Source organism: Delphinus delphis, chromosome 14 (assembly GCF_949987515.2).
Source record: "Delphinus delphis chromosome 14, mDelDel1.2, whole genome shotgun sequence".
NCBI classification, from domain to species: Eukaryota; Metazoa; Chordata; class Mammalia; order Artiodactyla; family Delphinidae; genus Delphinus; species Delphinus delphis.
In genome coordinates this window covers 32607848-32624755 of record NC_082696.1, presented here as the reverse complement: position 1 = coordinate 32624755, position 16908 = coordinate 32607848, and the positions used below count along the sequence as shown (strand labels likewise).

Sequence of the window (16908 nt, the reverse complement as noted above, 5' to 3'; positions counted from 1 at the left end):
AGAAAGGGGCCAGAGAAATCGCGCCCGAATGCGGGCGCGAACAAAATTTATAGGGGTGGACGCAGGGGAGGCGCTTGCTGTATGAAGCAGCCCTTTTCTGGTAATCTCTCGGGTGTTGTGGCAATGTCAGGTGTCGGTTACATCAGGCTCAGAGCCGTTGGTTCCGCCCCTCGGGGAGCGGGAAGACCGGGGCCGAGTGGTGTGGCAATGTCAGGTGTCGGTTGCATCAGCCACTTTGGCGGGGGTTCCGTCTGGCTCCCTGGGCCCTTCCCCGGACCTGCTGGCCTTACAGTCACCTGTCTATGAAAACCTTTTCTCCTTACATCTTCCTTGGATTACTTTCTTTTATATATCTATTCTCCTTTAATTTTCCTGTTTATAAAATGGCACATGTTTTCAGTTGAAAAGTTAGCACAGAAATGTCTACAGAATCAAGAATAAAACCCACCTACCATAGCACCACACAGAGGCAACCATATTGATTTTCAGCCCCTTTTATTTGCATTTTGCATAGTAGATCGCATATCATGCATACAATTTGGTATTCTATTTTTTAAAACCAGTAATACATAATTAAAATTGTTTCTAAACATTATGCAAATGTGCGTATCTAATATGATTACACGTATATGTGTTTGTGTGACAGAGAGACACACACAGAATATTTCATAGCACTGGAGGTAGTATATCCTTGATTAGAGCGTGGGTTCCAGAGTCAGCCTGCCTGGGTTCAAATCCCAGCACTCTAACCTACCATCTGTATGAATGTGGGAAAGCTACTTGGCTAATCTATTCCCCAGTTTCCTCATCTGTACAATGAATATACTAACAACACATATATCAGAGTCATTATGAGGATTTTAAAAAATGCTTGTTAAACCCCTAGCATATACTAAGCATTTAGTAAATGGCATAATTACTATAAAGTAATGATCATAATGACTGCTTTTTAACAATTTCTATCCAATATTATTGTAATTTTCCCAACAGCTGTGTAAAATATATACCTATATACGATCATCCCATTTTTAGTTGAGTTAATAAGAATTAGCTAGCCTAAGTAATACACCCAGACACGGCCAGTAAGTGACAGGATAGGAATTTTGATCCAGTGGGTCTGATTATACAATCTGGTTCCTTATCACTGCAACACTTTGTGAAGCCAAATAATCATCTTTTAGGAAAACCGGCCATTTATTCCAAGCATCATTTCTTCCTCTGTAAAATGTGGGTATTACACCTACCTTGCCTGCCGATGGGATTATTGTAAGAATCAAATGAGGTAATGCACGTGGAACTTCTTTGAAAAGTGAAGGAAGCACACACACATAGATACTGTGAGGAATCCCTGCATTTACTAAGTAACTATATAGTATGTGTCCAGTATTCTGCCGGGCACTGTATGTCCATTATTTCATTTGATTCTCACAAGCTATTAATTGTTTTATTTATGTTTATTTATATCGTTGGAAGTATTATTAGCCCCAGTTCACAGAAGAAAATACCTACAATCACACAGCACAGCTAGCAAGTGAAAGGCTGTCAGTCATGTGGGGATTAGTTCAAGGAGTTGATTTTCTCCTAAGACCTCACTGAGATCTGCCACGTGGACTGTAGAATGTCTCCTTAGCTCTTTCATAACGTGGCCTTATGCTCGATTTCCCCCAGCAAAGGGAAGGCTAATGATCCTCCCTCCCTTCTGCCTCACGTCCTGTTCTCTAGACTGTTATCCCTCGTGTCTGTTCCCTGGACTCAGGAAAGTGTTTTCCTGAAGAATTTAAAAACACCATGGTTAAAATAAACGTTTTTGACCTTGGATCCAAATGTCCATTTGGATTCTATAGGAAAGTAGATCCTAAATTCTGAACAACTGACTTAGAATTATAAATTGTAAATAGCAGAAGCCCTAGAGACCAGCTGGTCCAATCTCCATCTTAATACATGAATCTTTTTATATGATACTTGATGTGGACTTACAGCCTTTGCTTGAACATTCCATCGACGAGGATTTTCCAGTGTTATGATGAGGCAGGCTGTAGTCGTTAGAAAGCCATTGGTTATAATGAAGTAAAACTGCATCCCTATAACCTCTACGTAATGACTGTGTTTCTGTAGCCAAACACATTATATCTTCTCTAACAAACACCCCTTCAAGCATTTGAAAACAGCTAAGTGTTCTCCTTTCCCACGCTGAATATTCCATTATCTCAAGCATTCTCCTTAATTTCTAATTCCCATATTCACACTGATAATATTCTTACATTTGAAATATCTCTTTCAAAATATGGCACCTAGAATAGACCATACTACTCAAAGTGGAGTGCCCAGTCCAGAGAACAGCAGAGTTGCTCCTTTCACTGGTCTGTCACCATATTCTACTAATATACCTGGGAATGTTTTAATGTTGTACACGGATGGATCATGCTATTAGTTCATCATTAGGTACCATATTCGGTCAACCAAAACCTTGAGGGCCTTTGTATCACTTGAACTTCTCTTGAATCAGGTCCCTCAGCCAGTCCACATTGAATTGGTCTGGTTTATTGGTGAATAACACTGCTGGTCCTCAGTGATCACCTTTCTTTTCTTAGTTATATTTCTAAAACACAAACTTTCTTTTATAGGAGGTCTCAAGCATATCCTTCTGTGGTTTCTAGAGATCACATTTTTTTCCCTTTTTCTGAAAACAAAGGTACTTTCCCATCTGGACTGGAGATTTTAACTCATTTACGTTTTCTTATAACCTTCTGTTCTCATTCCAGTTTCCATTTTCTCTCAGCAGTGTATGTTTTAACTTCTCCAAAAAGAGCATTCCACTTAGTAGATAAGACAAAAGCAAGAGAGAGGTTGAGTAGTGGTCCCGTGCATTGGTACAGAAAGACTCATAGAACATCAGATCTTGCACGTTATAATTATGTATGACTATGTGGTCAAAATTACGTATTTTAGAATTTTTCATCTCTATTGGGCTGTACTGTATTTTCAGGGTTTCAGATCATGAAACCATACAGATCTCCTCTTTTAATCTGATTTCTTTCCCTTATCTTCATTCTTTATTTTTCGTGTGTGTGGAGAGAAGTGTCGGCTTTTTAAAGTCTACTTAAAGGTTTGACAATTTATTTCATGACAAATATTTATTAAAAGGCTACTAAATGCAAAGATGAATAAGACATTTATGACATTTATTTTATGAAAAATATTTATTGAGAGCCTACCAGAGAAAGAGAAAGAAAGAGAAACTGAGAGACATATTTGAGAAAGTAGACATTAACATAAATACCACAGTAAGCAAATATGTGTAGAGGTCAGTCAGGATAAATGCCAATATGAGCTGCAAACACAACCTGTTGGCTTCCAAGACTGAAAATTAGAAGCATGGCAGGGGACACCGTTAAACTCCATCCAAACAAAATGGGTAGTGGTACCTAGAAGTGTGAAAACAGGTCCATAAAATGCAAATTTTAATATGCCACCATACTCTTAAAATCTTTCAATTGAAACAATATAAAATGAGGATGACATACTTATGACATTATGTTAAGTAGGGAAAACAGGATATAAAACTCTATACTGCATAAGCATGGCTATATCAATAGCTAGAAAAATGCATAAGAAAAGCCTTTCCAAGAAATGCATCAGATGCTAACAGCAGAGGTATATGTTCCAGAGATGATTTTCATCATTTCAAAAAACAATCTTAGATGTGTTTTGCTTTCATAAATGTTTAAAAAGACAAAAGCAGTGGTCTTTCAACCTTGATTCCTCCACAACATCCAGTTATATAGCTGATTTCTTCACTGGGGAAGAGGGACATGGTGCGTGATCCCCTCTCAGCTCCTTTGCGTTGAGAGTCACTGAGGAAATAAACTGGGTCTTTAATCCAAGTTATCCACGATGCGGGTCTGCCTGCCTGTCTTGGTATAACGCACCTACCTTTACTCAGTGAACTCAGGGGGGGCTCACTGAATAACTTACTGTCCTCTCTAAATGTAAGTAAACTCACTGAAAAATGAGGATAATATCTACCCTGAGGATTACCATGGACTAAATTATATACACTGTGTGCAAAGCACCCAGCACCATGCCTGGCTCACAGTAACACTCCATCATTCTTCTTCTAAGGGAACTAGTTAGTTTAACCTTTCACACTGTTAGGGTGAGATCAAGCGCTAGGAAAAGGAGGGTGAGCATTCCTTTTTAAACAAACTCCAACACGATATGGTTATTATCTCTCAAGTCTCCTATCATTTTCAATTCTCACCATTTTCTTTTCTTTTTTTAAGATCAGAATTCAGAATTTTAAGAATTAAGACTTACACACTAATTCCAGAAGTGGGAACTACCTATCTATATGTTTCTTATTTGTTCTAGCACAGTGGACAGAAACCCTCTCCTATTCTCAGTTCCTTTAGTTTTCTTCTTTATGCCATCGTACCCCTCCCCACCAGCAGCTTACAGCAACAGGACGACATTCACTCTCCTCCAGGGCAATTTAAGAGTATCTTGAGAAAGCCCTGCCCTGTGAAATGGATTATGTCAATCCTATTATTAATACATGCCAGAACATCGTAGATCAGAGAGCATATTTTATGCGTATTATCTCATTTGATAATGTGATACCCTGTCTTCTCTTTATACTTTTATTCTTCAGCCCATTTAGAGCTGCATAAAACATTTCTACATGTTTTATTTGTGGCTATTTCTCGTGGAGGACGGGAGGGATTAAGAGTGTGGACTTCTAGTATTACAGAAGATTGTCAAAATGTGACAGGTTCTCAGCAGGTATATACGGCGTTTATACCAAGTCTTTACAACCAGCGTGGCCTGTGTGGATTTGTATACAATAAGCTGGCTGCATGTTTTTTGTTTTTTTTACTTGAAGTTTATTGGAAAGTTGAACTTCGAACTTCAAATTTTAAAACGTGAATAACTAAGAAGAGCAGCCAGGAAGAGTCCCTGTGCTGTTCGGGGCTCTTGGGGAGTTGTTGGGGGAAAGAAGGGAGCAGAGAAGGAAAGAATAGAGCAAAAGAAAGCTCTTCCTCCAGCAGATTGAATGCTGTGATTTTAAAAGCTAAGTACAGTCCCGGCCAAAGGATAAATCAGTTGGATACTGATATGTATTTAAAGGGGAAACATACATTTTCCATACTGCAAAGAATTACTGTTCAGGCATTAGTGTGTAAATAGTGCCGCAAATGCCCACTACTTACCAAAAAAGCTTATATGCAGGGAGTTAGCAAATGCCCACTACTTAGCAAAAAAGCTTATGTGCAGGGAGTTAAACTCAGTTTCTCAGTAAACAGCTTGAATAGGGATTTTGTATTTCAGAATATTAAAGTCAGTGCCGTAAAAAGTGTCTTCCGCTTAGTATTCATGCTGAAAGAGCATCACAAAGAAGCACCCAACTTCGCAGATGTCATGTTAGCCCACATTTGTTAGAGGATTTTTGACTCATGAAAGAAGAAAATGATGCTATTTTAAATTAATTTTGTATTGAAGTATAGTTGAGTTACAATATTACATTATTTTCAGGTGTACAGCATAGTGAACCAGTATTTTTGCAGATTATACTCCAATGATGCAATTTTTATATCATTCATCATTTGGTGCTTTCAAGGACAGAGATGCCAGTTTTGATCCATGCAACTGAAATCTCTACTCTGCACCAATCTAGAGTCAAGGAATGCTTATCCACCAATCATATGCCGTCCTGAATCCAGTAACTCATTTCCAAACGTCAGCCAACAATCAGCAGTTGGAAATGACCATGCTTTATTCTGATCTGAAATTAATTAACAATATGAGGGTGAAAATGTTAAGCTCCATTACTAACCTGCGGCTCTGCCCACTTGCGTAAGCATGGCTATGGGCAGCATGGCTTCCTTCACAATCCTCTCCAGCTGTGTCCCTGTTCTCAGCAACAGGTGCAGGGCCACATTTAGACTCCCCACCCAAGTCTTGTCTGCCCACATCTTGTCACCTGCCAAGCAGAGACAAATAAGGAGCAAGCACACCCTGCCCTCTATTTTCCCCCATATGTACTTTAAAGAGTCCCCACAAGGTGGCAGGATTGTAACATGCTGAGATTGATGAGCCACTGCTATTTGTATTATTGTTTTAACACATTTCAGAGATAAGTGTTTCCAAAATAGCACAGGTCATGTATCACATCCATAAAGACAATGCCTCCCCTCGAGCTCACACTGGCTTGGAGAAGGACGACTCATCTTTCAACAGCCATTCTTTAAAGGTTCCTTAAAATTACCTCATCAGAAGATCCTTCCTCTTAGCTTAGATTTCTATGGGAAGCAGGGTTGAAAATGTCCTTAATGACAAGATCATTTTATTCTCGTGCAAACCTTGGGGCATTTTCTATTCCATCTCACATGGTCATTCTTTAAAATGCTATTAGGGACTTCCCTGGTGGCGCAGTGGTTGAGAGTCCACCTGCCGATGCAGGGGACACAGGTTCGTGCCCCGGTCCGGGAAGATCCCACATGCTGCGGAGCAGCTGGGCCTGTGAGCTATGGCCGCTGGGCCTGCGCATCCGGAGCCTGTGCTCCACAACGGGAGAGGCCGCAAAAAAAAAATGCTATTAGAAGGAAAAGAGCTGCTTGAGTGGCCAGGTGAGGAGCTCCACCCTCTGCGGGGTGTGAGGGACAAGGAAGAAGAGGCACAACAAACAGGCAAACCTGCTGGGAATGTCGGGCCTTGTTTCAGATCCACCCAAGGGAAAGTGATGCAAAGCAGACACAATCCATCCCGCCTCCCCTTAACCAAGTGAGAGGAGACATCTAGGCTTGCACCAAAAACATTACCAGATCAGAGACTGTTGGAGAATTGTCTTCCCATTTAAATCCTGAAGTAGATACACAGAAAATCCTCTTACACTGGAACCTCTCTGCCCTCTTTCAACTGCCAGTTTTATAAAGGAAAGTGATAGTTTATTTAAACTGTTTCCATAATATCCATCCCACTGCAAATTGATGACAGTAAATGTCAACTCGAATGTCCTTAAAGAACAATGAACTTACATAACGGCTTTATACTTTGCATTTACCTAATAGAGTGATGCACCTCTTCTATAAAACTGGCCAATCTGAGAACACGGTTTTATTAGCCACTGTTTTCCACCTGCTTCTCAGGATCCACCTGTTGTAAAAGTGAAGCAGAAGCCTCTCCGGGTAACACTGCTCTTCCTGAATTTCAAGTGGGTGTATGTACCATGTAACGCTTCTAAACAGGACCCTTAGGAAGTCAAAGGTTTTTCTAAAACAATGTAAGCAGGACCTTTTTCATCTAGAAAATCTGATAATGTGTGGCAGAGCCGCTCAGCTCAAGACCAGTGTTGGAAATCACGTGTCCAGTCTACCAGCAAGCAAGGTTAGCATGGTGTTCAGGCCACAACGCCCCAAACATGTAAAGACAAAAGGTCTCCACGACAAATAGCTGCTACCCATAAAAGACCTACTCTTTACAATAGCCACTTTGATAATTTAAAAAATTACGTGAGAAAAGTTGTTTTATATTAACATATATATGTAGCCACTAGACAATGTTAACAATAACACAGAAATAACCTGCTGGTGGTTTCCTTTTAGGCTATGCATTATAGTTCCCTAATTCCTCCACATCCAATGACCTTTTCAATCCCTCAGTTTTTCAGAGCTGAGGGTTTAGAGATATTGTAGCTAAATTCTGCCCCTGATGGACTCCCAGCAGGTTGGATTCTCTTCGAGATTTCTGCAGGCTACTTACGTGTGTTGTGACGGTCCTCTCTACAGGAAATACTGTGAGAGGTTGATAAATGTTCCCAGTTCTATTAATAGCATCATTGAAGGCTGAGACATTAAGCTACCAAGGCCTTTCCATTTGGGCTCTTTTTGCAGTCAGGGTAATAAGAAAGGTGCCACATGTTGATTCCAAGAGAGGCCCATTCAGCTGTGTGAATAAGTAGCATGTTCCTGTTCTGCCCGCTGGGTTTTTGCATATCTGTGTGAATTTCAGCCACAGTCTGCTCTTTGTAACTGACCATCTCCTGGGAAGCAAGAAGGGAAATACTTCCATAAAGCCCAATTTTACAGCATTTCAAAACACTTAAAGCTTTTTACCTGCTGTGGCAGAGTGCTCCATTTGACTAAGCTCCAGAGGAAAGAGGGCAAGGCTTTTCCTCATCAAGTAAAAATTTCCTGTGCGCTGACGAGTCATCTCCAAGGTACCCCCTGGGGAGAGCATGCTGCATCGAAAGCCTGCCTTGGAACCTCTGCTGAGTCAGCAGGCACTGGGGCAGTGGCCCATCCACAGCTATTAAGTGCAGATCTTTAAAAACAGATGTGTTGTTGAGAGCAGGCAGGTTATTTATTTTCTCATGTACTTTGTGTTGTAAAAGACTTCTTAAGCAGCTTGTACTCGGAGCTATTTCTGTGAAAATAGAGACCAAGGAAAGGAATTGTGGTTTTGGTAATTTGAGGAGCCTTGATTAACTATTGAGCTGAGGGTTACAGTAGCCAAGTAAGGTCTACCCAGTCAGGTCTGGCTATGTAATTGGCAGGGCCCAGGGCCAAGTGAAAATGCAGGGTACCTTGTTCAAAAATTATTAAGAATTTCAAAATGGTGACAGCAGAGCATTAAGCTCAGTGACTACACAGGAAGCCTGCCTCTGAAGCTAGCCCTGCAGCGAGCTCTACCTCGTAAGCACCCTAGGAAGTTGATCTTTGAACAGTGGCAGTTGAAATGGTGTATGGCAGGTTACATTAAAAAGTGTGCTGGGTTGCCTAGCAACGGGCTAAGCCTGAATGGGCTGACTTGCAAGTTGAGATACACCAGCTTGAAAGTCTAAATTCATGGAAACCTTCTAGCACCGATAATTTTCAAGAAAAAGTAAGCCGGTGGGAGAGAGAAATGGGGAGGACAAGAAGGACACATTTTTCTACTCTTGTAACCCGGTGGCAAGCTTGTCATTTTCCCTGTTCAATCTTCTAACGATATAACTCTTCATAAATGAAGTAAAAGTGAGAAGGAAATTCCAGTTTGCTCAGAAATGTAAATAATAGAGTTCCTTAAAGGATAATGAAAACATGCATTAATCAATGAACATTTTTGAGCACCATTCCTTTGGCAACGCAAAGGTACAGTATAAATAGTAAGTACGTACTATATAGTAGAGTACAGCGATGAATAAGAGGCAGCTTTCATTTCTAAGGAACTTAAACGAGATTTTGTAAGAACATTAAACTAAAATATAAGAAACCATTAGGCAGCAGCATTACATTTTTAAAGAATGGAGTCCAAAATCTCTGTTCCTTCTCTCCTTGGTATTTTACAGGCTCCTTGTGCTGCAGAATCGGAACCAGCTCTCCTGATAGGGAGCAAACAGTTTGGGCTTTCGAGAAACAGTCACATTGCAATCGCATTTGATGACGCCAAAGTTAAAAACCGGTATGATTTATTCTGAGATATTAGACAAGAACCGATAAATGGAAGTACTCAGTATTTGTTTATTCAAGTTTAATTAACTATATTTATTAATAAATGAGGTGAGCTTTTTTAGTTCACTGAATACTGTAAAGAATAGAATTATATGAATATTTGTCTGAGCCTGAGAAGCCAGTTGAGGAACTCAGCAGACCTAGATAGTCCTCACCTTGGAAAAGGTTTTGCTATCCTTTATGAAAAAGCACCACGATCAGATGCCGCTGTATCCTAGAATAAGAACGTTCTTATTCTTCTGTTTTACTTCGCATACTTTTATCTCACAGCCTCACCATTGAATTTGAAGTGCGAACCGAAGCCGAATCAGGCTTGCTCTTTTACATGGCCCGGATCAATCATGCTGATTTTGCCACAGTTCAGCTGAGAAACGGATTGCCCTACTTCAGTTATGACTTGGGAAGTGGTGACACCAACACCATGATCCCCACCAAAATCAATGATGGCCATTGGCACAAGGTAATAGTCCCCAGGATGTTGGCAGTGCCCTACGAGGGGGTTACCGGGTGGCAGCCATCGGCATTCCCCTGGTGCCAGTATTATCTTGCCAGTGCAGACACTGACTCTGGCGGTACTGGAACGTGGCCGAGGCCAAAAATACAGGAAGTGCCATATACAACTGCCCAACCTAGGAAGACGCGATCAAACCTGGGTAGGTTTATAGTCGACCACTTACATGCCTCATCATGGTGCTATAAGATTCCATCATTGCTGTACATCTGTGGTTCCCAAACATCTGTCCACAAACTAGGGCCAGGCAATTGAAGACATTTCCAGTACTCTAAGTAAGTATTATTATTATTATGGGACAATGGAGTGTGTTAATCATAAAGCTCTATGTATTCAATTGAAAGGAATAATATTTCTTCTAAGATTATATTTTCCTATTTTTAAAGTGCTAAAATAACCTCTCTTTATGAAATAACATTTGACCAGCTTAAAAGCTGGCAACCTAAAATGGGCCCTATGGCTGCACCTCCCCACCTCCCACCCCATAGTGGTCTGAGCACACCAAGAGTCTGAGAATCTGCTACCTCCCGTTTAAAGGCCTCTGGGGTATCATTTCCACTAACAGTCATTTGGAACAACTTTTTAAATGTTGGCCTTACACCCAGAAGCTGGTACTATTATGGGCACAGAAGGCTCACCTGCCAGCTTACTGTCCTCTTTGGCATGACTGCAAGTAGATAATATACTGCCTGATTAAAACGAAAACTCGGAATTTGTCTCTGCACCTGTGGTAGCCTATCAAGTAAAGCTTCCCTAGGTGGACAAATTAAATGTTTAATTTTTAGAGTAAGATATTATTAGATATTGGATTTTATATATTAACATATTTGGACTTGTCGTATCATATAGAAAGCCAAGGAACCTGAAAAAATACAATATAAACGCAAAGTCAACTAACTTGTTATCTAGAAATAAGAAATTTTCTAGGGAGCTTATGACTAGCAAATACTTTATGCAGGAGCTCTCATTAAGGTTTATTCTCATCTCTGGCTAATAGCGTAATAAATATGACACTTAAGAAAAAGACATATTGTTGGGCTACAATGAGGCTGGGATTACGCTAAGTAGCCAAATTAAGGAGGGATTTTATCCTTGCAGGTTTCTAGAAAGTTATTTCCAAAACCAGACTAGATCAGTGTAAAATAAGGTCTTAAATTACTCTAATCCTGATGTAGATTCGTTTTTAAACCATTATTGTACTCCAGCATTTCACAGGGTTACAGGCTCCTTTTCCTAAATTCAGACTCGAGGATTTTATGCTCAAGCTAGTCTCCACACTTTTTATTTCACTCTGCCCCAGAAAATAATTCAATCCGCTGCTGTCATTTCAGCCCAGTCAGCCTTCCATCTTCCTCCCTGACGTTGTACTAATCAGCTGCTGCAGAAATGGCAGTGCAGCCCGGATGCACTGCATTCCTGCAGTTCTGCACGAGAAGTGCCTCTTAAGCAGAGGGATGCAGCATATCTGAAATTGTGCTGGGAAGACCAGGCTTTGCTCAATCAAACCAATGAACTTTTGAATTTGGACATGAATTTTGCAGCCCACTTAACTCATGACAGGGCTGTCAATCTGCAAGTTTCCTTACAACAAGCATACCTCTTGATACAGATGCTCCCTTGGCTACTACAGAAGAGTCTTCAATCTAAAACTCACCCAGGAAGATTCTCTCCTCTTTTGGAGATGGTACTCATGGAAAAGACAGACTCTGAGACATTCTGTAAACAGATTTAATTTCACCTATATTATGGGTTTAGCACATATTAGGCCCTCAGTAAGTTGTTTCACTTTTTCCTAAGGAATATCCTAAAAGTTCTTATGCTTTATACTCTGCATATTTGAAATTTATCTATGATTGGTGTTAATGACTCCTCTTCTTTTGGTAGATTAAGATTGTTCGAATTAAGCAAGAAGGAATTATTTACGTAGACGGTGCCTCCAACAGAACCATCAGTCCCAAGAAAGCTGATATTCTGGATGTTGTGGGAATGCTGTATATTGGCGGGCTACCCATTAACTACACTACCCGAAGAATTGGTCCAGTGAGTGTCTAATTTGTTTCTTTGTGGCCTAAACAGCTGCCTGAGTCATGAATGTATTTTGAATTATTAGGTCACATTGGCCCATGACCAATTATAGATGAATAGGAAATCATCTTTTCTGAGAAGTGACAAATTTTCTAGACAGATCTGACTATGAGAGGCAATATTACAAAACAGAGTGTGGGCCCTGGAGCCAGACTCCCTTGGTTTGAATATGTGCTTAACTGTTAAGTAGCTGTGCGATCCTGAGCAACTTACTTAATTTTTCTTTGAAAAGTTCCCTCTTTTGTAAAATAGTTTAATAATAATAACCAAACAAGCAAGGTTGATGGAAAGATTAAATGAGGTAATATACTTAAAGTGCTTGGAAAAATACCAAGTATACAGAAAGCACTAAGACAACAAGGAAGATGATAATGATGATATTGATGGTATTGTTTCGGGACTAGACATTTAGCAAATATTGAGAGATGCAGTATCTAGAGCAGTGATCCCCAACCTTTCTGGCACCAGGGACCAGTTTTGTGGAAGACAGTTTTTCCACAGACCCGGGGCGGGGAGGTGGAGTGGCACAGGGTTGTTTTGGGATGATTCAAGCACATTACATTTACTGTGCACTTTATTTCTATTATTATTACCTTGTAATATATAATGAAATAATTATATAAGTCATCATAATGCAGAATCAGTGGGAGCCCTGAGCTTGTTTTCCTGCAACTAGATGGTCCCATCTGGGGGTGATGGGAGACAGTGACACCCAAAGCGTGTTGCTTATGTCCAGTCTACTCCGTAAGATGCAGCTTCATTGTCACTTGCCACTCACTGTTAGGGCTTTGATGTGAGTCTGCAAACAACTGATTTATTATGGTCTCTGGGCAGTCAAACCTCTCTTCTAATGACAATCTGTATTTGCAGCCGCTCCCCAGTGCTAGCGTCACTGCCTCAGCTCCACCTCAGATCATCAGGCATTAGATTCTCTTAAGGAGCGTGCAACCTAGATCCCTCGCACGCACAGTTTGCAGTAGGGTTCGCGCCCCTATGAGAATCTAATGCTGCCGCTGATCTGACAGGAGGTGGAGCTCAGGCGGTAATGCGAGCGATGGGGAGCGGCTGTAAATACAGATGAAGCGTCACTCACTCTCCCACCCCTCACCTCCTGCTGTGCGGCCCAGTTCCTAACAGGCCACAGACCAGTACCATGGGGATTGGGGATCCCTGATCTAGAGTCCTGTTATCCAGTACTGGAGTCAGAATTTAAAGTCCTCACAAATTTTGTAAATCAGTATTCACAAAATAATTTTTTGTCAGACCATGTGTCCTGGTTGGCTTTGGAAAGCACTCTTTTAAGAAGCACAGGGGATTAGTGTTTTTAGAAAACGCACTACACACGAGTGTGGTTCATTTCTATGCTCACATCAGAACACGTGACGACGCAGCATCGTTCTTCATCAAAGACAATTGTCCGTGATGGTTACAGTTCTCAGTATCTGGCCTCTTGTGGCTGATCAGTATTACTTCCCCTTCACAGCTATTGGCTGTGCTACGCAGGCCAATCAAAGTGAGAGCCTCTGAACAGAGAGTCGCAAGAGTGATTAACTTGCATCCCTTAACCCAGATGAAATATAATGAAGCAGAGTAGGATTGATTTATTTCTAAAATCCCTAAACTTTGAATGTGTCGTGCGAGCTTTCAAGTTTCATGTGTATGTGCATTTTCTTAGGAAAGTATCCACTGCTTTCCTTAGATTTTCATAAGGAAGAAGCACTGAACCGAACCTAATTATCTTTTCAAGTAGAATTTGAACATAGATTGTGAAAAAAATGTATATATAGTAAGGTTAATAAACTGTTACTAGAAACATGAAATAGAAACATAAGAGACTAATTAAAAGTTACAGTTTCCATAGGGGCCCAGAGTCTGTCAAACCAGTGGTCCCACTAGAGACGTAGTGTGCAGTATTTAGAATATCTAAACAATCATATTCCAGGCTAGATACATCCTAGTTCAGCGGTCCCCAACCTTTTTGGCACCAGGGACCAGTTTCGTGGAAGACAATTTTTCCACGGACCGTGGGGCAGGGGAGATGGTTTGGGGATGATTCAAGTGCATTACATTTATCGTGCACTTTATTTCTATTATTATTACATTGTGATATATGATGAAATAATTATACAACTCACCATAATGCTGACAGGAGACGGAGCTCAGGTGGTAATGCGAGCGATGTGGAACAGCTGTAAATACAGATGAAGCTTCGCTCGTTCGCCCGCCCCTCACCTCCTGCTGTGCGGCCCGGTTCCTAACAGGCCAGTCCGCCGCCCGGGGGATGGGGACTGCTGTCTTAGTTGCGAATCACAACACCGGATTCTCTGCACCTGTGCTCTGAAGCCTGGGCTGATGGTGCCGATCCAGGCAGTTTGGGAGATGGCCTAGGACAATCGGCAGATGTTTATACACACAGAACCCCCTACCAATAATTGCATTCCACATAAAGGCAAACTTCTGCTAAAACCCGATATGTGTTTCTTCTGACCTGAACGTTTAGGTGACCTACAGCATTGATGGCTGCATCAGGAATCTTCAGATGGCAGAAGCCCCTGCCGATCTTGAACAGCCAACCTCCAGCTACCGTGTCGGGACGTGTTTTGCAAATGCTCAGAAAGGAACGTATTTTGACGGAACGGGTTTTGCCAAAGCAGGTGAGGTGCTTCCATGTCCTTTCTGTTGAATATTAACTAGGTCCAAATATTGACTTCTTGTTTGTGTGGGAAAATAAAAGTCCCTGGGGTCTGAAACTAGCATCCTTCGTTTAAACCAGAAATAAAAACTTTTAGAAGTAATAAAAAAAAATGCCTCTTAAAGATTAATACGTCCGATTCTGATAAGAACGAATAGAAGAAATAAAGCAAAAGGCTATCTGGCGAGTTTATTCCATCTCCTTCCCTGGAGATCAATCATAGCAAAATAAATGTAATTCTACAAGAAGGTTCATATGTTTATATTATGTAAGGTATCTACTTTCTAGTTTTCCCCATCTACCTTTCTTTCTGGAGATGAGACAGCATTTTCCTTGCTTCCTCTCTTCAGTTCCTTGCAAGGCTCCATTTCATGCTCTCCCCTCACACAACAATGTACACATACTGGTGCCCATTTCTTGCTGATGGAGATGATGACTGGCACCTTTCCCTGACTTTCTTTAAGTATCTCCCCCCGTTCCAGTGAGCATTTTCAGCGCAGGTCTGGATCACTGACAGTGAATGTACAATTTGGAAAGAAAAAATATGAAATCACTTGTACATAATAACAAAAAAATCTGACATTAACATACTCTAAGATAGAATCAGTCCTATGGTTACCATAGGAACATGCATTTGCTGGTTAGAAAAAAATTAATGAGTACATAATATGTTGAAGTTAACATGGGAAACAGAAGTAAATAAGATGTCATTCCCTTCCTTCAAGAACATGCTATCAATAGATAAGATTCTTTATGCTCAGAAATCACAAGAAGACAAGTAAAAATATAACTAGAAACTGTAGAAGACACACAAGCAAGGTTCTGTGGATATTTTAAGGAAACATTAATTTGGGGAAATCAGGAAAGGTTTTATGGAGGAATTGACATTTGAGGTAGGTTTAAAAGATGAGTTGAACACACATGCAAAGGTTGGAGACGGAAGAGCAGGGCCCTCCAACAGGGGATACATGGGAAATTTCCCCTGTGCAGAAGCAGAAAACAGAGAAACACAGGATATGTTAAATATTGAAATGTTGGAGGTTATGTTGAACCCCAAATTCCATGTTCTGTGAAAGCCCAAAGCTTTTCTCAAGTTTTCTGCAAATTCAGATAGCTGGCATTAGCTTCGTCAAATTGATGGCAAGCTTCAGCTTCAACTTCTGCAGTTAACAGATTAACTTACCATCCTGCCTGGGCTTTTTTGGTTCGAGATCAAACTGGACCAGAAAATTAGCCACTTCCCCAGTTTCCAATAACTCCTGCCATCACCTCAACACACAGTGTAATACAATCTATATAAGACTTGGGTGGTCAGAGGAGGTTACATTACTGGAAAATATACGACTTCAATTTAAACCTTTGACACCTTTGTCCTTAAAAGCTTTCCAGCTACCCAGTTTCTGGGGGTTAATAGCTTCTTCATTCCCCCTATCCTCTGCTGATGGCTTCATGTTATTTCTCTCTTTTCCTTATCCTCCTTTCAGGAACAGAAACAAAATCATTGTTTTATTTTGCAGAAAATTCCAGCTTCTTCTACCCTTTATTCTTAAAATCTGCCCTAAGCCCGTCTTTGTCCATTCAAACTCATCAAGGTTCTCAGTAGAAGAAAAAAGTCTTTCACATAACAGCTGCCTCCCTTCATTGGAGATAGCTGTGGTTACACATAGCATTTATTTCTTGCTTAATAAATAGGAGACCTGGAAAACATTTCCATGAGTTTTCCTCTAATATTTCATGCAGGTCTAGTCTAGCCTGATCTTAATGGATCACTTTGTTTCTAAGAAGCATGTCTTAAATACTTGCTAAAAGATTAAGTAAACCAATGAATCAAATATGGAAAATTATAAAGACTTAACTTGATGAACTAGAAAAGTCTATTTATGTCCCAGAATCTTATCCTTCAAAATTGTATTTGTAATTCCTTTCTTTATAAGTAAAATGCCTGGGGATATTTGAGCCCTTTCAGATCATCGTGGTACCATGTAGAGTGCCCCAGTGAAATTTTACTGAATAATCATTGAAATGCTTGACTTCATCCAGCAACAAGACTTCTGACAATCACACCTGGCTGCGAGATTCTTTGAGTCAATCTTAGTCTGTGTTCATTCATTGATTCAACAAATATATATTCA

At 40.6% G+C, this 16908-nt stretch overlaps 1 protein-coding gene and 1 long non-coding RNA gene across 3 annotated transcripts in view; one reads left to right on the top strand and one right to left on the bottom strand.

Moving 5' to 3' along the window:
• The window catches only part of LAMA2 (laminin subunit alpha 2), a 603358-nt gene that overhangs the window by 575254 nt on the left and 11196 nt on the right, over window positions 1-16908 (top strand). The window contains exons 59-62 of the mRNA XM_060029982.1: window positions 9326-9438; window positions 9759-9948; window positions 11884-12039; window positions 14585-14738. Coding sequence (XP_059885965.1) covers window positions 9326-9438; window positions 9759-9948; window positions 11884-12039; window positions 14585-14738 — 613 coding nt within the window. The remainder of the gene's footprint in view (window positions 1-9325; window positions 9439-9758; window positions 9949-11883; window positions 12040-14584; window positions 14739-16908) is intronic.
• On the bottom strand, window positions 3213-15342 carry LOC138414258 (uncharacterized). Of its 2 annotated transcripts, none has more exons than XR_011246710.1 (5): window positions 15079-15342; window positions 14220-14468; window positions 8112-8421; window positions 5834-5980; window positions 3213-3425 (listed from the first exon to the last, which is right to left on the bottom strand). It is a non-coding gene; the product is annotated as an uncharacterized lncRNA (long non-coding RNA). The 2 variants fall into 2 exon arrangements; XR_011246709.1 differs by lacking the exon at window positions 15079-15342 and adding an exon at window positions 14573-14684.